Here is a 25,422-nt window from a genome sequence, read left to right as displayed (position 1 = left end):
AGAGGACTGAGGAAATTGCTACCGTATTTTTCGCCCTATAGGACGCACCGTCCCATAAGGCGCACCTAGTTTTTTTGGGGGGGAAATAAAGGGGGGGAAATTATTTTTCCTCCCAGGCGCGGGGCTGGGGTGGGGGAGGCCCGAGCTTCCCCCAACCCCAGCCCCGAAACAGGCAGCTCTCTGCAAGCCGTGGGAGCCGAGCGCTGGCTCCCGCTGCTTGCGGAGAGGTCCGCGAAGCCTGGACGCGCTGATCTCAGCGCGCGCAGGCTTCGGCATCCAGGCAACTCTCCGCAAGCAGCGGGAGCACTCCCGCTGCTTGCGGAGAGGTCCGCGAAGCCTGGAGAGCGAGAGGGGTCGGTGTGCACCGACCCCTCTCACTCTCCAGGCTTCAGCGAAAGCCTGCATTCGCCCCATAGGACGCACACACATTTCCCCTTCATTTTTGGAGGGGAAAAACTGCGTCCTATAGGGCGAAAAATACGGTAATTGTGAGACAGTCATCTGCAAAGTTAATATTGGTGATAACTGAGCTGAAATGCGGAACAAACAAAGGTTCCAGTGATTGGTTCTTAGATAACTATTCCAGAGTAGCTGCAGACTTTGCTAATGTGCATATGAATGTGGAACTTGGGGGCTGCTCTAGTAAGTGCCTTTTCTTATAAAAGCAATGTGTGCATTAGTGCTTGTGTATGTATTTCATATATTTCACATGTGTATTTATTTATGCACATACTTTCTCCACCATTTTATGTGCCCACTCCAAGTGCCTTGACTCAAATGCTTCCATTTTGCCTCCCTGGGAAGGAAAGCTAATAGAGATGTAGCTAACCAGGCAGATCAAGTTTAAAAATTGCCCACTGAAATGCTCCACTGATGGACAAGTGTGTGGCCCCTGTCACTATTCAGCTAATATGAGACCTCCTCAGATCATAAATTCCAAGCCTTTCTCCTGTTCTAACCAAAGCCTCACTATACTGCCCTTTTGAATTGGCCATTGAGAGTCCTGAAAAATTAAATGACACTATACAATAAGTACCATAAATACCACTGCAACCTAGACAGTGGGAAATAGCTCTCCTATTTCAGAACATCAGGCCTGCTGGATCATCCCATCTAGTTTAGCACCCTGTTCTCACAGTGGTCAATCAGATGCCCATGGGAAGCACACAGGGGGCGCCTTTGTTTTCTGTAACTCTTGATTAAACACCAAAACACACACTTCTCCTGTATTTGTGCAGTCAGTATTCACAGGACTGGAACCCACACTAAAATGGATCTAGATAACCCCATCTTTTCTAAAATCTTCTACAGCTGAGCCACATGATGAGGCACTTCATTCAAATAAATCTTGACTAGCCAGTAGTTCGCCATATCAGAAGAGTCCACTGTTTTAAATGGTTGAACCATTTCTTCCTTCAGAGCTGGCATTTTCTCCATCCACCCATTCTATTCTGTCTTGGCAACTCTGGTTAGCAAAGCTGGGCAAGTACTGAGAATGCAAGTCATCATACTTCCTAAGGACAACAAAACAGTTATCTCTGTTTAAAATAGATCCTGAACAACAGGGCAAGCAGACTCTTCAGATAGCAGACATTGGGCCACAGACAGCTGCTCGTGTCCCATCTCTGACACTTCTCCCAATTGAATTATGCAAGCTCTGAAGAGTGATTTGTGTTGAGATGCAGCAATGAGCCTTCTTTGCTGATGGGCAATAATTTTGCTGCACCGCTGCATCAGGAGTGATTCAGTGAGATCCAGTCATGCATGATAGCGAGACAAATTAAAATTCCCCACCCCAGTGAAGTCTGACATTAAGGACACAAGGTTCAGAGCAGTAAATTATGCAAATGGGTAATGGGTAACCTCCTTTGTGGGTGGTGTATTTTGGGCTCACAGGAGCAATTATTCGGTGCAATCCAGTGCATGTCTACACAGAAGTAAGTCCCACTGAGTTAAATTAAGATTATTCCAAAGCAAAAGGGTAAGCCTGCCTTGAACATAGTGGGACTTAATTCTGAGTAAGCATGTTTAGGTTAGCACTGGCAATTACTAGATTTATTCCTTAACAGCACCCTACCTTGTGTATTATTGCTTTGGATTGACAGTTTAAACAGTTCATCCTGATGGGTTCTTCTAGAAATGGGGGGGGGGCAGAGTTTGCATGCGTAAAGAGCAACAATATACAAGACAGTCATTATGACAAAGTAACTGATTATGTACATTTTACACTATCAGCTGATTGTTGGCACTTGCAATGCCTGACTTGATAGCATGCCTTCAAAGTCCATTTGCAGCCACAGTTTGGTCTCCAGCTAACCCTGCAATTGGAAATGAAAAACATCTGCTTGCTGGCATAGTTTGAATTCAAGCCACACCTGAAAATGGAGTACTTTCCTATCTCTTTGCAGATATGGTTTAAATGCAAACCTGCAAACAGACTTCAAAGGGGTCCTGTGCAATCAGTGTTAATCAGCTCCACTGGAGCTGAGAGCAACCTCCTTTGAAGTTGTCATCTGACACCAGGTTTTGGCAAATGGGAGGGCCCGCTCTCCTATCAAATTTGCTATTGGGGGAGGTAAGGATCCAGCCCACCAGCCAGATCCAACTCCACTTCTTTATGAGCAAAGTTGTTTGTAATCCAAATTTTTGGTCTTTCACCTTCTATTTTACATTGCCTGTCACGCCTCATTTCCAATGCTACCTAAATTTTGAGTATCTGGTGTATTGTGTCAATATGACTTCAAAACTTTCTGCTGAAACCTGCTTGATGTAGAGATTTACTAAAGGGCTAAAAATGAGGTAGAAAAGGGAAGATATTAGTAAAGGATGGAATGGCGTCTTTCTGAGCGGTGGCAGAATGAAACTTGGCTTGAGAATGGTTACTGCATGAGATTTGGCTCCAGAACATTTCTCACAGGGTCAGATGATCAAAGTCTCAAATGGTTTCATTCCTCTTTCTATCCACTACTAATTTATCCTTGTCAGACATAATTTATCCCTGTGCCTCATAAGCATACATCTGAGAGCATGCAGTTTTCCCCTTAAGGATAGATGAAAGCCAATGTGAGGAACTCATTCACCTCTGTGAAATGATGTGAATATGTATCATAGGTGGCAAAGTGCAGCTATTCTGCATATTAAATTGACATGTAATTAGATTAATTGGTGTGACTCTTCTGGGATGCCATGCCATGGCTAATATGCATGTGGTACTTCTTCTGAAATACTATTTGCACAGTTTTAGAGCGACAGAAAAGCATTTCTAAAATTTCTTGGAAGATGGCTCTCAGTTAATCACAACATGAATTTATGCACTCTTTATGGCTCAGCAGATATATTTACTCAGAAATCTATATAGAACGTCAGAAAGTTAAAGATTTCAGTGTAGCACTTAATGTGGGGAAGCACATTCTAAAATGCTTGAAAGTAAGACAAACCATTTCCATGCCATGAATCCCATTTTTCCAAATAATAAGTTGTATTGAAAAATGTAGTAGAAACTTAGAAATATTTGTGTATTTACAATAGTTCTCACCTCAACAATGAAGCTTTAGAAGGCCATGGAGGGCGGACTCTCAGGCCCTCTCCTCTTCTACAACAGAGGGACAACAATACTGACCTTTCAAACATTGTTATTCTAAAGATAAATGAAGTAATAAAATGTCAATTGCTTCATGCTGCACAATTTCACTAAATAACATGAATGGGAAGCAGGACCATACTGCTGTCTCTCATTGAGTGAGCAGCCCAAAGCCTGATAGAACCTGCAGCACGTTAAGCCTTCTGCACTAGACAACAGTTTGGGAGGGTGGCAGAACAACCACCAATGCCTGCTTGCAGACCACCCGTCACCCACTTGTCCACTGCCCACCCACGGCTGCAATTCAAAGTGAAAGCCAGGTCCAAGCCCACAGACTTCATCCTACCTAACTTCATTCAGCAGGTGAGGGGGAAGCAGCAACACACCTGCTGACATCAGCACACCTGCTGGCTGTGTCTTCCAGTGTCCAGACATTTGTCCAGGAGGTGATAAGAGTTTCTGAATGCACTGAGGAGTCTTTCATACATTCAGCCATGCATTCATAGACTTACACTGACAGTGAACACATGGACATTGGAGGCAGAGCACGCAAGAAGGATGCCATGCCCGCCTGGTGCATTCAGTATCCACACAGGATGAGTGTATTTGAAGCAGCTTGGATAGACAGCAACAATGCAAAAAATGGTCCAATAATAATACTGCCCTTGAGTTTCAGGCACTTCCCTTCTTCTACCCTTCTGTTATGTTCACATATTCATGCTGCATACACAAAAGGTTTATCATAAGCTAAATGGGACATTTTCATAGGAGCCCCATCTAATTGTTGGCAGAACATCAGTGGACTGCTTACAGTCCCTCGAGATCTTTTTTTGGATGTGAAAAGGTTTTAATCCTTGTGTCCTGGCAAAATTCCAGATTTGTAATTATTTTTCTTTCTGTGGAATTAAAAAGACAGCCTGCAGTTTAACCACGATATGACATTTATTAATTCCTTTGAATCTACATCCTGGATCGGTGCTGCCTTGCTCTGCCGAGATGGGTACCCAGGTGTAATTGTATTTAACTGGCAAATGGAGCGTCATCCGCATGTGTGTACAGAGAACTTCAAAGGTTCTTTTGGATTCTTTGTGAGTTAATGTTTAAAGGTGTGATTGCTGCAATAATGATAGTATCTCTATTCTACACTAGTATTTGCATGTCATGCTGGCACTAGCTAGATCTGGCATGCTGTGTTTTTGTTGATTTTAGAATTATGCTGAATACAAGAAATCACACATTGTAGTAATACAAGATTGCTTCTATTATATGGGGCTGAGCAATCACTACATGTCCTGCTGCACAGTAGCAATCATTAAGTAGGTGGCTGTACAATTGTTATTTCAATAGATAACTGTGGCATTTTGCTACGGTCCAGAGTTCCATGCATGATAGACTGGTGATATTCTAAGCAGTATTCTTCTTTTAAAAAAATCTTGTGTGATCTATCTAAAAATAGTTTTAAAAATCAATTATGATGTGGATATTAAAATCAAAGGGAAAATGCATAATGGATACAGAAAGCAGTTTTTCATGACAAATATTTTGGAGACCAGGGAGAATTGTTATTCAGCACCTAGTTTTTCATGCAACCTGTTTTTGTTTCTGTTCCTCACCCTGAGCAGTAGGGCACCTTCACTACTTTTTATTTATTTATTATATCAGTTGCTATTGAATCTGTACTTATCTATGATCTAATAATAAATAGTTATGTCCCACTTAAATGGTGGCATGGGGAGGCAAGAGGTGGATTCATCCAGCTGTGTACAGTTCTGTGATTCTGCAGATCCAAGCAAAAGTGTATGTAACTAGCAAAAAACCTGTGATGTTGCAGTGGTTAGAACACAGGGCCTAGATAACAGATCTATGTAGCTTTGAATCCTAATTGGATGGCTATAAAGTACATTGGACTGTATCTGAGCATAATCTTTCTTGCAGAGTGGTGAAGATAAATGGGGTAAACATTTTTACACTGAAAAGTGTTTCCTCATGAGATGCTTGGCTCATTATTTTGGCTAATGAGGGAGGAGAGATAATTTTCTAAACTATTTCTTTATATCTTGCTTTTAATAGCTCTTGATCCTTCCAAAGACCCATGCTTGAAGGTAAAGTGCAGCCCACATAAAGTGTGTGTCACTCATGACTACGAGACAGCCATTTGTGTAAGTCGCAAACAACTGGTACACAGGTAAGAATGTTGTGATTTATAGTTTCAATTAAACAGCTCTGATTGGTTTTCAGAATATTCTGGGAGCTGAACCTATCAGTGTCCTGATGTTATGGCACCACATAGCCAATGTCAGTGAGAGGAAATGAAGCTCCTGATTTGGGAGAGAGAGAGGAAAGAAGGAAGAAGGGATGCTTCCCCATTATTGAGACAATCAGATGGTTCCAGTCTTGTCATGTTGTGGGGGGGTTTCATTTTCTTGAAGCAAAACAGGAAGAATTGGCTTGGTTGCTTGAACCACAGGGGCCCAGCCCTTCTCCCCCTCAACACTGTTAACCCTGCACAGTAGGCAAACACTCAGAAAATTATCATGTTTTTTGTAAGGGTCAAAAGGACCAGTGAAAAGTCTCCTCAGTGTCACCACTGTGAGTTCAGTTCTAATTGCAAGTGTATGAGAAAGAGGCTTCTGAGAATAATATAAAATATAGAATAATCTAGAAGATAAAATGTAAGAATTTCCATGTGTTACAAGAACTCAATCCTGACAGTATTAAGTATCCCGCAATTTGTCTGTTATATTGACTCAATGCTGCTGAAGCCTTTGTTATGGACCAAAGAGGCAAATAGTGCGAACGTGTGTGCGTGTATGCATCTGCGTATGTTTTAAAGATCTGGACAAGTTCCCAGATAAAACATCTGTCCTCCTACATTGCAAATCAAGGCCTTCTGTTGAGTAGAGAGGCAGCAGGCAGCACTGACAACTGCATTTATCCCAAAGAAGTGGAGCTAATCTTTCTTTCTTTCTTAAAAAAAAAACTAATTCCACTAGTTAGTTAGCTCCCTGTGGCAAATAGAAGCTGCAAAGTCATTTCTCCCATGCATGCTAAGCTATAGTTGCTTCCCTCCTAATCTACAGGGTGTTTCATCCAACTGTGCCTAAAAGGAAAATTTAGGAAGGGAAGATACTAATCATTGCAATAATTTCTTATCCTTGACCACTTTAAAGAGATGAAGTAGCATTTGGGGCATTCTGTCTCCTTTTTAGGCTTTCTGGATGGGTTTTAACAGTGTGTTATTGTTAGTTTTTTCCTGCCTGTGTGTGTATATATATATGTACACACAAATATATAGACACCATTTGCATTTTCTTTTAAGATTTGTTGAACATAAAGCCTATAAAATTGAACAATGTGTCATTAATCTATTTTTTAAATCACCTATATATACCCATGCTTCACTCTTTTATGTTCATGCTTTACCAGAATGTTAATTAAGAGCTGACTTGCGTCCAAGCACTCATTTGGGGGCAGTTTTCCCATGTATTAAATGTCTGACCCTTGTCTTTTTATAGCCAAGACAAGGTGAAATGGCACATGATTCTTGAGGCATTCCTCATTTAATTCTGAGCAACATACAAATGAGTAGCTATTTATGATTTTTATATTTATATTTTATTTATTAAATTTGTATCCACACTTCATCCGAAGCTCTCAGGGCAGTTCACAGCATTAAAATACAAGATAAAAACACAAAACACATAAGAAAAACAAGAAGAAAAACAAAGTAAACCCTGTCGCCACTACCATCATACACACATACACATACACACACACGAAAGAGGCTGGTTGAAAAGGCACTTTTTTGCCTGGCACCTTAAAGGTGTATAATGAAGGTGGCAGGTGAGCTTCCCTCAGGAGAATATTCCACAAGTAGGGAACTACTCCAACAAAGTCCTGTTCTCATGTAGCCACCTTCTAGACCTCTCATGGAGGAGGCACACAAAGAAGGGCCTCCAGTGATGATCCAGGTCAGTTCATAGGGGGAGAGGCAGTCAATCCAGCTGGATGCTTACAGAAGCCCAGCAGCAGGACTCGTCAATTGTCTTCTCCCATTGTTGTTTGCCAGGAACAGTTATTCAATGGTATAATGAACCTGGAAGTTCCACATAGCTATCTTGAACAATAGCTACTGAGAGATGCATCCTCCATCAACCTGTCTAATCCACATTTAAAGGCATTTACCACATCTGTGGTAGCAAATTCCTTAAGTTCATAGGCATTGTGTGAAGAAATACTTTGAATGTCCTAAATCTTTGTTTCAATCTATTAAAGCAGTGGTTTTTAACCAGTGTGCCATGGCACCCTGGGGTGCCTTGAATGTTGGTCAGAGGTGCTGCAGGCAACACTGGCCTCTGTCCTTCTTTCCTTCCATCCCTACATTGATGCTGTCTCATGTCTTTGCCTCCCAAAACCTTCCACCAGTGGCGTAGCGTGGGTTGTCAGCACCCGGGGCAAGGCAAGTAGTTTGCGCCCCCTAGCCCGTGGATTTGCGTCCCCTAACCCATGGATTTGCGCCCCCTAACCCGTGGATTTGCCCTAACCCCAGATGTTGCGCCCGGTGCGGCCGGCTCCCCCTGCACCCCCACGCTACGCCACTGCCTTCCACAGCTGTTCATTGCAGCAACCCTGGCTACAAACTCCCCAGGTGAATGGTGCCTCTGGGGCTGGCCAGGGGGTGCTTCCCAGGCCCCTGTGGGGCAGTGTGAGGATGCACCTCTCTTTGTGGCAGGGGAGGCAGCTCATAGACAAGGAGTGGCAGCTGGACTGCCAAGGAGATGGGAGAAGAGAGGATGCTGAAGGAACACTGCACAAAGAAGGGTTCAAAAAGGGTTGAGGAGCTGCCAGCTCTGCAGACAGGGGGTGACATAACTGGGCTCCTGAGCCCCACAGGGGTACCATAGAATGTATGTAGTTGGTCAAGGAAACCGTGGACCCAAAAAGGTTGAAAACCTCTTTATTAAAGCACTATTGGAACTACATTCAAACAACCAGGTAGGATGCCGAACCTCCTTCTCTTCCTTTGCATGTTTCGGAAGCAGATAAGAAGCTTCCCCTTCTAACTGTAGTAAATAATACTTGGCTTGTTTCTCTTAATGTAGCAAAATATGGTTAGTGCAATCCATAGTTTTCCCTCAATCCAGGATCCCATACCTGGATCAAACCATGATTTTCCATACTGCCTTGAGAGCTAACTATGTTCTGTGCAAACTGCAATTAGTTGTATTTGGACAAAATTGTAAATTTATTGTTCGCTGAGGCATCTAAACTCTCATCACCTGTGAAGGAAGAGTAGGCAAGTGCTTGCAAGCCCAAATCTTACTGCTGCACATTATTATACTGACAAGCCATGATTTGTTATTACATCCAAATTGAGCCTCTAACGTCTACACCCCAAGGGAAAACTTGAGAGTGGACCTGTATCCCTTCGGGAGAGCTTTTGAGGCTGAGCAGTACAGGAAGTGATATTCCCAGGGAAGGGCTGAAGTTCAGTGTTACAGCATGTGTCTTGCATACAGAGAGCCCCTTGTTCATTCCCTGATATCTCCAGATAGGCCTGAAAAAGTATTTCTGTCTGAAACCCTGGAGAACTGCTGTGAGTAGCTAAGCGTGGATAGTCATGAGCTAGATGTATCAATGTTCCTTTTCATTTCCGTTAAACCTGTACATACTTCTTTTTCTTCCACTGTGTATGGGAATGTTGTAATTCTAGTTACACCAACAAAGACTGGACCTTCCCTTGCCTGTGGAGACATTCTATAAATTTCAGTGGCTCAAAAGAAAACAATTCTGTAAACTACTGTTATTGGGATGTGTTTGCCAATGTACAGTTTCTCTAGTTACACTCCAAGTTACAAGAAAAAGGAGAGTGCTCATAACTACATTTTTATTTATACTGCTATGTTTTGAGATTTAGAGCTCTTTAAACTTTTGTTGCTGTAGAGTTGGTTTTAGAACCCAAAGAGAACATTCAAATATTGGATTCATCCCTTATGGGGGGAAAGATCATCAGATTTCTTTGTAGCTGGGGAAGAGTGGAGAGAATATATTCTGGTTTCAATAAATGAACATATGAGCAGTAACCAGTAAGCATTCTTTCTCTCCGGTCCATCCTATAATACTTCCTAATTTACATGAAATTTGCACATGTACTGGAAGTGCAATGCAGGCCAGGACTGACTTCAGCATTTTAAAAGTTCTTTTTATATTTATAATATAATTCCTTGCAGTAGGTTCCATACTTTACCATTAGCACTCACCAATTGTACATTTAAAAGTATCCAATTATGGTTTATATGATCAGGAGAAAGTTGATCTGGAGGTCAAGGAAAAATGTATTACCAGACATGAAAAGAAAAGAAGAGAAACATATTGAAAAGCAGAAAGATGTATAAAGCACTGAATCTTTTGCCTATTTTACAAGATGGCTAGACAATTTATTACTATGCACTGGAGCTTCAAAGTTTATGGCAAAGAAATAATAGCCAGCTAGAAATATCAAATATTTTGGTTCATTCTCTGCTTACGGAAAATTGCAATAAAATGTCTGTTGGGTAGGTTCTGTTTGGACCTATTTTGCAGCAGTTTTCTTCAGTCAAATGCCCTTGAGAAGTTTATTTTTAAAATACAAGAAATGGTGTCTGCCATTGCCCCATTTGAAAGTATGTCATTGGTTGAATTTTAACTGTGTTACAGATATAGTATGTTAGTTGTTGTACATTTCTGCATTGAGACATGAATGAGTTCAATAGTAGGCAGTGTTGTGTTATTTGAGCCAGATTGTTGATTTCCTTTAGAAAAATACTTCTAGTAGAGACACCCTTTTATCAGTTCACTTCCAGAACAGCTGTAGATACATATGCTGCTGGTCTGGATTCCTATACACTTCTGGGGGGAAGTGAAATTTATTTCTAAGTAAAAGTATTTAGATTCAAAATTTAAGAATTTGTTTGAATTTTCTGATATTCCTGAATATTATCTGAGCTGTTCTTCACAATGTTTCCAGCAGGAGTGGGCAGAAGGTCGATCAGAATACGTTTGTAGATTTCTGGGTGATTTGAAGTCACTCAACAAGGATTTCTGACTCCAAAATGTCTAACAACTGAAACATTTTTATTCCAAATTAGAAATGTTTTTATTCCAAACACTTATTCCAAAAGAAATGAAGAAAGCTTTGGGGGAAACCTAGAATGGATTTTTGTGTGAAAGGCCCATGAGCTCAGTTCTGGTACTGAAGACAAATTCTTCAGAGGTGCCCTGTTCCTTACTTCTAAGTCACTGTTTTGTACTTGGCTTCAGCTGGTTTCAGCCTGGGGTCCTGGGGAAAAATAAAGTAGATCCCACAAGCAAGAAGTCCACTCACCCCTGACTTACAGTGTAATTGCCTTTTATTGTCTAAAAGTCCCTTTTCCCCAAGTCTAATGTGTTATCTTTCTATCTGTGTCTGAATGTTTTAGCTTATGCCAGGGCAACTGGGGAGTCCTTTAGGATTAGCAAGCCTCAAATCTACTTTTCTTTCATCTTAAAAAAAATAAAAATGTCTCTGGCAATTAGGAAGCCATTTCACTGTTGTACTGTGGTACAGTTCTACTGCATTGCAACAATATGATTGAACAAACATCCATGTTTTACAGATTTGGCAGCAAAATGCAGTACATGCCCCAATATGAATATTTGTGATTTCTAAATAGTTGTAGCAGCTCTGTGGAAAGATGGCACTTCGTTGTGCAAGATGTTTCACTATTAGGGCTGCTTTGTGGAACAATAGCCAGTGTCCTGTGCTGTAGCAAACCAGAACTTTCTATCCTAAGCAGGGTGGGCAAGACTTTGTATGGGGGAACTAGATGAGAAACAGTAAGTTGGTCAATTCTTTAAGTGGGAGGCCATGTGCAATTAAGCCTCACCATTGTGAATAATCATAATCTTTTCATAAGGGGAGAGATGTGTATGTTGTTACCAAGTATTCATTTTACATGTGCCCTATGCCTCTTGGCTCTAGAAATCTCAATACTCAACTGGAAAGCTTGCAAAGCAGAAGCACAAACACCCAGGGCAAGAAAGCTTCCCTTGGCATTTAATGACCTTGATGAAATTGACCAATGAAATGCACACAGTGGGTATGTAAGCCAGTGCCTTTCTCTACTGCCTAATCTCTGGCCAAATTAAGCCACCCCTGATATTTCCTAGTTTACAGTGTAAACTTAGCAATGGGGCTTACTTGCAGGTAAGTGGGTTTGTAGTCTTGGTCATCTTCAATTCCTGAAGGAGGAAATGACATGCACCAGCGCCATTGGAAGGCACATGAGTGCCAAGTAACATGTGGGTCATTGCACATCATTTCAGCGAGGTCATGTCACCCTCCATCTCAGATGTTGATGAAATTTGGTGTACACCCTTCCCTTATGGTTGAAAGAAACCCCCTTAAATTTTCCCCCTCTGTCTCAAATGGTTTTGTAGCACTTCAAAGTTTCATTAAATCTGCGTTGTCTGTCACTCTTGAGAACCTCAGCACAAGATACCCTTGTGTACATTTTATTTATTTTTTCTCTATAACCAATGATGACCAAGTTTCATCAAAATCTGAGATGGTGGGTGACAAAACCCTTGTTTTTTGCATTGATTTGATGTGGAATAACCCATTAGGGATAGGATCCTCCGCTGTAAGTAGGTACACCAAATCATTTCTACACCACAACAGTGCTTTGCCCTCAGCAAGAAAGCAATTACCATTTGGTGTACAGTACAGTGGTACCTCAGGTTACATACGCTTCAGGTTACAGACTCTGCTAACCCAGAAATAGTACCTCAGGTTAAGAACTTTTCTTCAGGGTGAGAACAGAAATCGTGCTCCGGCGGCACAGCGGCAGCAGGAGGCCCCATTAGTTAAAGTGGTGCTTCAGGTTAAGAGCAGTTCCAGGTTAAGTACGGACCTCCGGAACGAATTAAGTACTTAACCTGAGGTACCACTGTACATAACTTTAGGGCCTCGCAGTACCGTAGATTCTCCTCTTCCTTTGTTCTGGGTAAATTCCTCTCCTTATGTAGTCTAAGCTTTAAAACTTCTCTTCTTTGAGTCTTCAGCATAGAGACTATGAGAGATCTCCACAATTTTTTCCCCCCAGTCTTAGTCAGCCTGCCTCCGCCTCCTAGTTTTCTCCACAGTATCTCTTCTTCCTTTTTGTTGCTCTATGTTCTGTTCACTTTGGGCCTGAATTCTTCTCTCTAAGCCTTCACCAAGGGATGTTCTAGTTTTCTTTTCCCCACTGTCTCTTTCCTCCTCTATTCCTCTAAGCAAGTTAAGCCAAGCCTGCTCCCAGCCAGCACTGTTTAAGTCTAACCTCTAACTCTGGTTTAACTCCTTGCATGCCTGCCTGGTGTCTCTTGCCCTCCTTCCACCATTTGTTTTAGATCCTTTCCTCTACTGGCTTCTGAAGTTAAACCTGAGATTGCTGCTCTAGTTTTAAGCTGCCAGCATATCCATTCTTTTACTTCTGAAATAGTTTGCATACCAATCAATCTTTTTTCTAATGTTGTAATACATTTCTACATTATTTAATTCTAAACACTGAATTATTGTCTGGCTGATAAATCTCCCTGATGCTAGGGTGTTTGGAAGTGCCAGAAATAAAACTGCTAGCACATTTTGCAAAGCTAAGCAGGGTCTGGTATGGTTTCAAATTGCATAGTGGGCCACTGTGTTGAGATTCCTGCATTGGAAGGGGTTGGACCAGATGACCTTCAGGGGTCCTTCCAGCTCTCCAGTTCGATGATTCTGTGCTTCTAATGTTAATGTAAGTGTAATTTGCCCTATTGTACATCCAAAGATATATGTATCAGTTGAGTGTAGTATGCTTTGGATTCCATGTACATGTGTAGAAAGGACACATGATAACGTCTGTGCATATGCACTTTTGCCAAAAAAAAAAAACCAATTACCATACTTTTCCCTGTTTAATACACCCCCATGTATAAGACGACCCCTATTTTTTGAGCCAAAAATTAAGAAATAAATAATCGCAACATTCCATGTATAAGATGACCCCCAATTTTAAACTTAAAAAATTTGGGGGGAAATATAGTCTTATACAGTGGTGCCTCAGGTTGCATACGCTTCAGGTTACATACTCCACTAAGCCAGAAATAGTGCTTCAGGTTAAGAACTTTGCTTCAGGATAAGAACAGAAATCGTGCTCCGGCGGCGCGGCGGCAGCAGGAGGCCCCATTAGCTAAAGTGGTGCTTCTGGTTAAGAACAGTTTCAGGTTAAATACGGACCTCCGGAATGAATTAAGTACTTAACCCGAGGTACCACTGTACATGGAAAAATACAGTGTGCTTTTATGGGAGCAGGGAAAGAGTTGCAGTAATGATCTGAACTAACCTGTGAACCAACAAATCAGAAAACCCACCCTCATGAAAATTCCTGACCCTAGAGATGTAGTGCCAGTTTTGACAAGAATAATAAGGAAGATTTTACCCATCATTGCACTTAAACATCTCTGTTGATTATCCCAAAATATCCTAGAAAGAATACAGGTCAGTAGTTGGAGCACTTCAGTGTTTTGCTTCCAGTAAGCATTCTCCCTTCTTTATTCAAGCTCTTACTTGTCCAGCTATCTTCCCTAGCCATTATGTTAATCTTAACAGTTTGCCCATTTCAGAACTCAGTAGATAGTTGTCATGTTAGCAGTGTGTTGTTAACTGTAGCTGAGAAATCCACAAAACTGGTTCTTTGATTTGAATGCTTTTTGTCTTTTTCCCTGTTTTTGTCTTATTATCATCAAGCTCTTAAGAGGCAGAAAAGGGCAATGTGAACTCCTTTCACACTGGGGACATCACTGTAAATTAGTTGTAAGTAGATGGTTGTCGTAAGTGTCTTCCTTTGGACAAATCTTGAGAGACCACTACTAAAGAGCAATAAAAAGGTTATGCTAGTAAATATATGCTAAGATTCTTTTAGTGCATCCTTTGTGCTTAGGGAGAGAATTAAGATTACACATGCTGCAATAACTCTGACATTTTCTTGACTGATGAATGCTTCGTTGAGCAACCTTCATGTTTCATTACTGCATGGTTTGACTACATTATTATTATTAATCATTTCAAAATAAACATCACCCATCACACCTATCAGTTTCCAGCATGGGCAAAAAGTGATACAAAGGCAGTCATGACATAATCTTGAAGGTTCTCACCATTTTAAATTGCACCAATTCCCTGTATACCCAACTCTACATTTCTTGGCTGTAAAAACAACAGCTGTCCAGCATGACTCTTGCTTAAACTAGAGACCAGACATGATGCTCTAGGGCAAGGTTGAAACAAGTATTGTACAAGTATTGTACAGAAAAGCACCAGGCAAAGGCATTCCTTTCGCCCAGCTCTTTGGCAGATTTAACAGTCTATGGCCTTTTTAATGTGTTGTGGGGTGTTATTGTTTTGTCATTGTTGTTGTCTTATGTATTTTGTGTTTTTATATTGTAAACCACCCTGTGAAGGTTGGCATATAAATTTAATAAATAATAATAAAAAGAAAGGTATTGGAATATTAGGCACCATTATACACTCCAATTACGGTATTTGACTCCCACCAGCATTCAAGCCAGTTGCATTTTGTACCAGCTGTAGATTCTGAACCATCTTAGTGACACCCCCACATAAAGTGATTGTAGTAGTCCAGCATAAAAGTAACCAGGGCATGTATAACTGGGCAAGATCCACTTTCTCTAAAGAAAGTCACAATTGGTTAATCACTATAAGGCTCTGATACAAGGTACCTCTGTCTGCCAGTTTCCTAGTTCTTTCCTCAGCTAGACTATCAAGACTTAGCTTGAGGGTCACAAAAATGTAACTGATTCTGCTATGTCAATCGTCAACTTTGACCCATTGGGTCAATTGACTAAAATGTTTCCAGCAAGAAGAGGGCTTCCATAATTCCATGGTTCATTGTGATAGGGACATGCTGCCTAAAATTCCCCATAATGTTTTTAACATATTTACAGTTATAACGGTAGTGAGTGGCATGGGGGAGTGTTGTCACTCACCTGCCCTCCTGTTGGCTGCATTGCTGCTGCTGACCAGAAGCAAGGAGTAAGAACAAGGTGGCAGTGAGGTTGGCGTGGTAGTGCAAATGCACCACCACCATGCCAACCTCCCCACCTTCTCACCATAGCCTCTCTACTTCCCAGTAAGCAGCAGCAGCATGAATGTCCAGAAGTCAGGTGAGCATCATGCTATCCGCTACTGAGTTATGATAACTGTGACGTAGCTGGCAATGGTGCTGAACACAACTATTTATTTTTATTGTTTATCCATGACTAAAATTGGCTGAGCAATTCACTGAAAAAAGAAATTGTTATTTAATGTTCACAAATGACCACCAATGTTGCTTCAATCATTTTTTATTTATACAATAATCTACTTACGAGAGTTTCTAAATTTATTGCTTTCCCCCCTGTAAAGCCTCGGGACATGAATGTGTTGAGCAGAAAAGTCTTTTTAGTGCTAATAAAGGCATGCTTTTATAATATTGAAATTGAAGTTTACAGGGAAGGGATTTTTATTAAAGCCTTTCTTCAATTCCTAACATCCATACTATATTGGTGGGAAAGTGTTAAACGTACAGCCTTTTAAATTACTATCTTTGGGCAGATGATATTACAAACTCCTGTAGCAGTATAAATTATGAACACAAAATATTTCATTCATATGAAATATGCAGATTACCCTCTTTAAAATATTGCAGTTCCTTTCAAGGTGGTCAGTATATAAAACCTTTTCTGCAGCTTTTTATCCATTATGAATTAGGAGTTTTCTTCTCATAGTGCTATATCATGTTAAACATAATCAGATGGTAACAGACCTTGATTTCATTTTTTTAAAGTGGAATCTACAGAGGAGTGTTTTTATCTTTTTAACCGCTTTGGAAAGGTCATTATTCCTTTCTACACACAGGCCTAATTTGCCCAACTGTTTCGTAAATTCATTCACAAACCATAACATGTGTGAAGTACCAACAATGGAATCTTGAACATTCTACATACCTATTGTTGGAACATGTTCCATTAATTTCTGGAAGGCTTACTTCTCCTCTGAGATATGGTTGGTGGTATCTCTCTTTGCTTTTTGACACCAACCGAAAGTATGTTAGTTCAATCAGGGATTTCTGGAATGTTTAGTGTTCGGACTAAAGCACTAAGATGTGTTTTAGTGGTTCTTGCTCCTCTGATCTGCCCCCCCCCCATTTTATTCTATGATGCTCCCGTTGCTAATATCCATTTTAACTGAAAGGTGATAGAGGGGGAGGTTCAGCACATGGGAATGTTGTACTCCTTAAAGTTCAAACCTGCACCTAAACAGATGACCAAATCTAACAGGGGCATGGCAAAATTATGTGAGTGTTTTGATATGGGAAAGGCAAATCAATACTCCATTCCTATAGCCATCTTCTCTGGTGCTTAAGCAACAGTCTGCATTTACCAAACAGCTGAACATACCAATTATGAATTTGCCCTCACTTGAGATCAAGTGTTCAAGTATCCCCAAAGCAGACTAGCTAAGTTGGTAGTGATCCAAATACAAAAAGGAACATAACAAGATCTATGTGTGTCCTGATGTTTCAGATTCCCCATGTCTCCAAAGCAGCTGTTGTCATTGCCTGATATACTGCCCCCAAATTCAGCGGTGGGTGGGGCTTTAAAAACTGATTCCAACACAATAAACAGAGATTTGCGTTACCAAACAAAAAGGAAGCTGTAGTGAAGTACATCCATGCAAAGGATCATTGACACCAAAGGCTCAAAACATTAACACTGCACATTCAAAGGTCATGAGGCTTTCGACAGGCCAAGCAGGAGTCAATTTAGGCTTTGGTCCTGTAAACACATACCTGAAATGAAGCACTGCCAAACTAAATGGGACTTACTTCTGAGTAGACATATGTAGGACTGTGCTGTCAAGAGTTGTAACACTCAATAATTTAGTGCACACCCGGAGCTGTTGGACATGCAGAGATGCAAATGACAGTCTCCTTCTCAGAAGGTGGGCAATTGTGCTGCATCTGGAATGATTGAATGATCCAGTTATAGTTTATGCAGAGATGTGGTACAGCTTCCCCTGTCAGTGCGGTCTTGATTATTTTATTTATTTATTGCAGGATACTAGCAGTTTTCTAACAGGAGAGCAGAGGAACAACTGGCTTAAACATAGGAAAATCCCAACAAAGAATGCTTTATAAAGCACGTGGATTAAGCAGGGGTGGCCCAGCCCTTTCCCCCACCTGAGGTGAAATGGGAAGCTGCCATACACATCACCACCACAGCCTTGCTTATTGGGGTTATGCTGTGGCAACAGTAGTTTCCGGTGAGATCTCACAAGAGAAGATCTCACTGGAAGCCACAGCAGCAGCTGTGCAACCCCAGTGGTAGCAGAGGTGGGCAGGAGCAGTCTTCTATCCAGCTTTGCTTGCCAATTATTTGCTCTTTTAAGTCTTGCTGTGGTCCTGATGCAAATTCCACCCACCTACAATCTGCTACTTACCTACGGGACCGCCTCTCCTGGTATGTCCCACAGAGAAATTTACGGTCTGCAAATAAAAACATCCTGAAGATCCCAGGCCACAGAGAGGTTAGGCTGGCCTCAACTAGAGCCAGGGCTTTCTCGGCCGCGGCTCCAATCTGGTGGAACGCTCTGTCACAAGAGACTAGGGCCCTGCGGGACCTGACATCTTTCCGCAGGGCCTGCAAGACAGAGCTGTTCCACCAGGCCTTTGGTCAGGGCGCAGCCTGACCCCCTCCTCTGGCAATCTGCACAGAATTTTGCTTAATGGTTGCCATCAATTTGATTTTAATTTGATTTTAATTAATTTTATAATGAATGTTTTTAGAATGTTGGATTATTTTGATTGTTGTTAGCCGCCCTGAGCCCAGCTTCGGCTGGGGAGGGCGGGATATAAATAAAATTTATTATTATTATTATTATTATTATTATTATTATTATTATTATTACATTACGAGAAAAGCTTCATTGATGCGTACTGTGACTTCCCTCCTGATGCAAGTAGCAGCTACTAGGGGAATTGTTTTTTCATGGAGACCATAGTGTAGAAGTTAAGCTCCCCCTCTCCATTCCTTGTGGTTCTATTGCTTCTCCTCCAATACCATGCTTTAAAAATCTTTGCCTTAATTGCAGTCACACTCTGTTTAAAGTGAGTTTTCCCAATGTAATCTGATTCCAAGAGAAGTATCATCCAGCAATCACCAAACATTTCTGCTTTTAAGTATGAGGAAAGGATGTGTGTACATTGAGTGGTTAATGTGCATAACAACCGGTCATTGTGCACATTCCCCAGGCCCCTATGCATAATGACTGGAGAATGTACAAAATATATTCACATTCTGCAAGGCCTGTTGGAGAGTCTGTACACAATTCCCTCTTGATGGTCAGACCATGAGTCCTGGTGAATGTGCACAATGACTGGTTGTTATGCATATTAATTGCTCAACTTACATTCCTACTAACACACATATTCCTCTGGGGTTGGCAGTGTGGCACCCTCCAGAAGTTACTGGATTCCAGTTCCTGTAAACCCCAGTCAGACTCAGAGAAGATGAAATCCAAAAGCAACTGGATTGTTTGTTTGGTTGTGCATACACACATTCTACAAAGCTCATGGTAAAATCCCGAGTTGTCAATACTAAAATAAAAGGATTTAATGCAACAACATTTTTCTGTTTGACATATGTGGTCTTACCACATTTATCTTCTAATCTGTTACTTCCTAGTACTTTCATTTTTCAGTTTCCTCTCATCTCCTTTTTCATTAATAAGCCTGCAATTGCCTGCTTAGCATTCTGCCAAAACTCATCACGAGTTCAACCCACAGATTTTCAATTTAGTCATTTTCTATCAGATTAATTTGACCAATGAACCATGAATGACATTATTTATGGGCATCAGCCATATAAGTGCAGTCTCTTTCAGGCTCTGAGCTTATGGGTTATATTAATGCTGGTCTAAGATTAAACCACATGGATTTGCTTGTTTAAAATAGATGCACTGATATGCCATTGTTTTAGTTATAAATTATTTCCAAAAAGGCCACTAATCTGGTCAGTACCATGGTGAAAGAAAAGCACCATATTTCACATTTAGGAGATATAGATAGTTTCATATTGTGAAGTCAAAGAATGTTGAACATAAACATTAGAGGATCATGTGTGCCCTTTTTAGCTCCTTGGGGCAATAAGACACTCCTGTCCTGATAATTTCAATGCTGCCTTCTTGCCATCTGCAGCAGTGGCCATGAAACAGAGCTAGCCTTAGGGCCGTCCCCCCATCCCCAGTAAGCTACTGAAGTGACAACAGGTAGGGTGCAAGACCCCTCTGTTCTAGAACCTCTGCACCTTGCGGTACAGTTATTCAATATGTATTTTCATGCTTATGTAGTTTGCTGCCGCCGCCTGTTGATCTGTATGCACAAAGCAGCTCACAACATATCAAATGAAGAGCAATAACAATTTCAAAAAACATATTAAGAGCAATTACAATTAATCATAATGCCAATAGTGCATCGATGTGTGTAACATTCTGTAAAGCAATACCTACTTTAACAGGCTGAAATTAAACAGGAGAGAACATAAAACCTAATAGAGGAATAAAAGCAACCGCACAGATGGTCCAAAATAACTTCATACCACTAGGCATTCCACAAAGGTTCACAATTAGCTGACCTGTGTTAGATGGCACTTTTCTGCTCTTTCACCAGCCATCTCTTCTACCAGTTCATTCCCCATTTCTTACTGGGGGAATAAATATTACTTCTCCCCCTCCCTCAAGCCCCACATTGACTCAGTTTTGTTATTGCTCAATTTCTCTTATTTAATTTGCTAGTTAATTAGCTGGGTGAGTTCATTGAGAGTCCTTATTCTCTGAGTTTCCATAGTAGTTTGTAGAAAGAGTAAGTCACAAATTATCATATGTAATCAATGGGTGTGTGCGTGTAAAATATATAGGTGGGTGATGAGCATTTCTGCCTTCTCTCAGTCACCAAATAGCATATCTTTATCTTATCCTTACAGGAAACCTACTACTTGCTTATTTTTTCCCCCTTTTGCTTCAAACCTAGGCAAAGAAACTTTTAAGATTGTTTTTAACTTTTCTTGCAAGCCTGAATTCATTCTGAGCTTTGGTCTGCCTGACCTTCTCCTTGCAACTGTTGGCTACTCATGTATACTCTTCCTTCATGATTTCCCCTTTCTTCCATTTCTTATACATGCCCTTATTAAAGCTCAGCTCATTTGTGAGCTCCTTATGCAGCCACACTGGTTTTTTTAGATGCCTCCCACTTTTCTTTCTCACCAGAATTGTCTGTATTTGTGCCTTCAATATTTTGCCTTTAAGAAGTTCCCATCCATCTTGGACTTCCCTTTCTTTGAGTATTTCTGATCAGGGCCTCTAACCTAGAAGTTCTTTAAGCTTGTTGCAATCAGGCTCCTTGAAGTTCAAAGTGCATGTCCGACTACACTTAGCTTTCCATTGCTTCTGTATCATGAAACACAAGAGGACACAATCACTTCCTCCCAAATTTTATAGTACTTCTACCTCATCAGTCAGTCAGGAGCAGGTCCAAGAGAAATGATACTCTTCTTGCTTCTTTTACCACCTAGGAAATGAAACGGCCAGTGTGGTAATTGAAGAATTTGTTGGACCTTACATTCCTGGCAAAGTTTGAGTTCCAGTCCCTGACACCGCAGCAGCTCCCTCCCAGGCCATGTCTCTTGGTTCTAAGCACAGCATGAGGCAGCACTCCGGGCCTCCCCCTCAATTTCCCCTGCTAAACACCCTCGCAGATGTCCCTGTTTACACGTCCTGTTCACAATCTCCCGTAGGATCAAAATCTGTGAACTATCCTTTCTGATAGTTGTAGCCAAACTACTTTGGAAGCTCAGCAGAGGAGTCTTGATAATTATGAGCTGCTGTTTGGAAGTGGATGGGAGGGGAGAAGCCTGGTGGATGCCCAAGGAGCTGCTATGCAGACTGTTTCTTAGTGAAACAATAATTGGTTCCATGGCATCTAGAAACATGCCTGAGAATGCTTAGTGATGTGCCCATTGGGGCCATTTTGTAGATTGGTTCCCACAGGACACTTCATTGTCTTCACAATAAATACTCTCTGACAGTTCATCTTGGAGTCCCTTTGATTTTGTCACCATCTAACCTGCCAAGGAGCTGGGGACTTTGCAAAGAAATGACTGTATCCCTGTAGTGTAAAAATAAGTGTTGCCTCATATATCTGAGTCAACATGACCTTATACAACCTGCCTTTAAACAAGTGTGTGTGTGTGTGTGTGTGTGTGTGCATGCGCACACACACACGTGCACACACACACACATACTATTCCTACTGCTAGAGGCTTTTGTAGTCATGTGCAATTTTGTATTGATGCTTTCTGTGTTGAAATGGAAAATAAGCTGCTCCATTACTGTGTTCTTCAGTGGAGTCCAGCTGTTTTCCCTGTGATGAATAGCATGGTTTATATATATTAATTACACATATTCATTTAAAGAAAATACACATTTCTGTGTGATACCTTATTCTACAACTCCCTTGCATTTAAGAAAGTGCTTTTGTCTCCCAACAGCTGCCATCAGGAAATCATTCATTTTGAAACTAATCTGAACCCAAACAAAACTAGTTTTCTTGTTTCCTAAAGTATTTGCCTTTTCATTTTTTTGTTTTGTTTTGTGTACTCACTATGACTAAGAAAAACAACAATGATTGGTGTAGTTGTGTGTTTTTCGGAGGGGGGGAGCACATTTATAAACCAGCCTGAAGACACTTAAGTCTTAAAATTACACTCTTAAAATGCATTTTGTTTTCAGCTTGATGCCTGTGGCTTGGTTGGTAGAAGCCAAGGAAAATGCAATAGGATTTAAAGGCATAAAGGGTAATAATAGTTGCAGAACTGGTTTATCATATATCTATTGAGAACAAGATTTTGAAAAGCAACCATGGCAAAATGACAACTTGAGGAGAAGCACTGGAAAACCATGATTACTGATCAAATTACATGTAGGTCCTACTATCCAAATGCTCATTATATGAAAATTCATTTATCTAAACACAAGGAATTAGTACCTAAACCTTACTATACACACAGCAGATTCAGCTATCTAAACAGCCGGACCTGTGTGTAGTGCTGTAAACTAATAAGGAGCCTTAAACAAGCCTTCCTTTTTGTGTTTTGCTGGTGTGCAGCAGCTGTTTTGCCAGAAACAATAGTGGGAGGGAGGGAAGGAAGAGATTGGACCAATAAGAGAGCATTTTTTCACCTTATTGCTTGCCTTTTGCAAGGTTTCAGAGCATTTTCCTGGGTTTTCCTGGGCTTTCCTCATCATTTTGGGCTCAAAGTTCCATGGTCAGGAACACATTAGAAATTTCTCCATAGGAACCAATGGAAATTGTCAACTCGTTGTGCAACTGCTTGTCTAACAATCACATTCCAGCCATGCAAAAATACTGAATGAAGGCCTAGAGGAGGCCAAAGTAGGCTGTGGCCTGGGGAGAATCCTAAGGACCAGATCAAGGCACTTGGAGGGCCTCATTTGGCTCTCAGGGCTGACTCCAAGCCCTGTTGTTAAACATTCAAAATCTGTGTGAGTACTTTATATGAATGGTGTTTGAATGGTTGCATGTGATGATACAACGAGCTGCATTTAACAGTAATATGCTAATTTGATGCAACTATTTGTAGGAATGTATCCTAAAAGGATGTTTAAAAGTTTATTTTTAAGACACTTTAGTTCAGCCATACTGGGGCCAGCCAAACTCAATTGACAATACCCAGCACAACTGAATTCCAGGAGCTTTAGGATACCGTAATTAGAAAACTTCCCCAGGAAAAATATAGATCCTAGGGACACCATGTCCTTTGTTCCCAGTTGCAACCTTTTCTTTCTTTAAATGTATGGTACTTACTTGTGTACATTGCAGTGTCTCCTTCCTTTGTTTCATTCACTTGCATAGAAAAGCTCAGCCAAAGCCTTGAGAAAGAAATATAGTCTCCTGACCCCACAAGATGCAAGGAATTAAGATAGCTGTGAGCTGACCCTGGGCTGCTGAAAGCCAGACTGGATGTGCATTAATAGGCTGCTGGTTGATCACTGTGTCCCTGTTTTGCAAGCTACTCGTGTGTGCACGAATAGCTTGCAGAATGCAGACCATGTTGTAGCATATTGCAATACTACAATGTATTATCAAGAGACACTCCAAATGAGAATTGCAGTTTTCTTCCAAAACTGAACTTTTAATGATTTTCCATGATACCTTTGTTCTGGTGGAGCCTATCATAGTTTATACCATAACAACAAGAAGAAAATCCTAATAAAGATATTAGATATCTAGAATGACAGTTTGGAGTGTTGTCTTGTTAATTTACTTGACCTCTATCATTTGGCTTTTGATTACCAGGCAACCTATCTTCTTTCATTAACAATCCCCCCCCCCCAAATCCTGAATAATTACCTATTATCAGTAGTTACCATCAACTATCAGGGACTAATTAATGTCAGGAGTAAGTCAGGATGTTTAATTCATTCTAGAATTGTATTTTATGCCAATTCGCTGGGTGTCAAAAAGATTGTTTAAGTACTTCCAGTACTAAGTTACATTACTCCCACTAGTAGCACAGTAGTGGGACTTCACAATGCCTGAAGATGTCAAATGATGATGCAAGCAACATTTGACTTTCTGAATGATTTCCTATGCCCAATTATTTTTGCACCTTAATACTTATTTTGCTTTTGATGCTTGGGTTTTCCGTTTGCAGCCATCTAGTTTTACAAGAAGTCTAAAAGATGTCTTTTATTTTATATTATTTTGCTTCATACATTTACCAAGATGCTGCCGTCGCTGAACTTATAGTTGTCCACAGGGATATTTCCAGTAGCTGATTACAGGTGCCCTATATCAAATGTTTCTGAGCAGAACAAGGTGAACATAGCCCTAGATGCAGCCTGCTGCAATCCATGAGAGCAAAGTTGTTTTTACTCTGGTCCTTGTAATGGATGCCTTCCCCTTCCATTGCCCCAAGGTGATAAAACTTACCTTCACCCAGGCAAAGGGGATTGCCCAGTTTTACTTTCACATTGAGAAAGTGACTGAGACTCCCAAACACCAGCATCCCCACTGGGAAAGAGAAACTGCTTGTGCCCAGGACTACACATGCTGGGAGCTGAAGTTCCAGTTCTCCACCACATCAGTAAGCAACTGATGCACTGCATCTGTCTCCGCCTTCACCTGCCCATATGTACATTTCTTTAGAGAGAGTTGGAAGCAACACAAGTGCTGTTGCTGCTTCTTTTGCCTTTGGGTGATTTGGGTTTCCTTTGGACAAATGCAAAGGTGATGGTGCAGTCCTAGTGCTCTAGTCTTTAAAGTTAAGGGTGTGTAGTAAACCAAGAACAAGTGTTACAGATTGTGATAATCAGTAGTTTTGCATTTACATGTGTGGCATGTAATGTGTGTATATATTTGTCACAGCTGCCCGAGGTCCCAGCTCACAAAGGACCAACGCCGCTTAGTTGTTAAGTACGGAAGTCTTTATTGAAGTTCAGTTTCACTTCCAGAGCCGCAGCGTGCAGCTCTACGTCTCAAACTTCAGACCGCTGAAGCTCCGTCTGAGTCTCCTCCCCCCAGACACCAGTTTAAGACTCTAGCCTTACTCCACCTCTTCCTCTGCTCTTTCCGCCTCTGGTTCCGCCTGTCTGTCGGGGTCTCGCCCTTTCTAGACTCTTCTGACGCTGAATCCCCTGAGCCTTCCCCCTCCCTCCGGCGGGCTTTAGG

The 25,422-nt window shown here is 41.1% G+C and overlaps 1 protein-coding gene across 2 annotated transcripts in view; it reads left to right on the top strand.

Moving 5' to 3' along the window:
- SPOCK1 (SPARC (osteonectin), cwcv and kazal like domains proteoglycan 1) overlaps positions 1-25,422 on the top strand; it is a 394,378-nt gene that overhangs the window by 211,330 nt on the left and 157,626 nt on the right. For both annotated transcript variants that reach the window (XM_083600016.1, XM_083600017.1), the window contains exon 4: positions 5,651-5,765. In XM_083600016.1, the coding sequence (XP_083456142.1) occupies positions 5,651-5,765 (115 nt within the window). The remainder of the gene's footprint in view (positions 1-5,650; positions 5,766-25,422) is intronic.

Source organism: Podarcis filfolensis, assembly GCF_964270895.1.
Source record: "Podarcis filfolensis genome assembly, chromosome: 2".
Lineage (NCBI taxonomy): Eukaryota > Metazoa > Chordata > Lepidosauria > Squamata > Lacertidae > Podarcis > Podarcis filfolensis.
The sequence above is the reverse complement of the archived record's forward strand: the minus strand, read 5'-3'. Positions and strand labels throughout refer to the sequence as shown.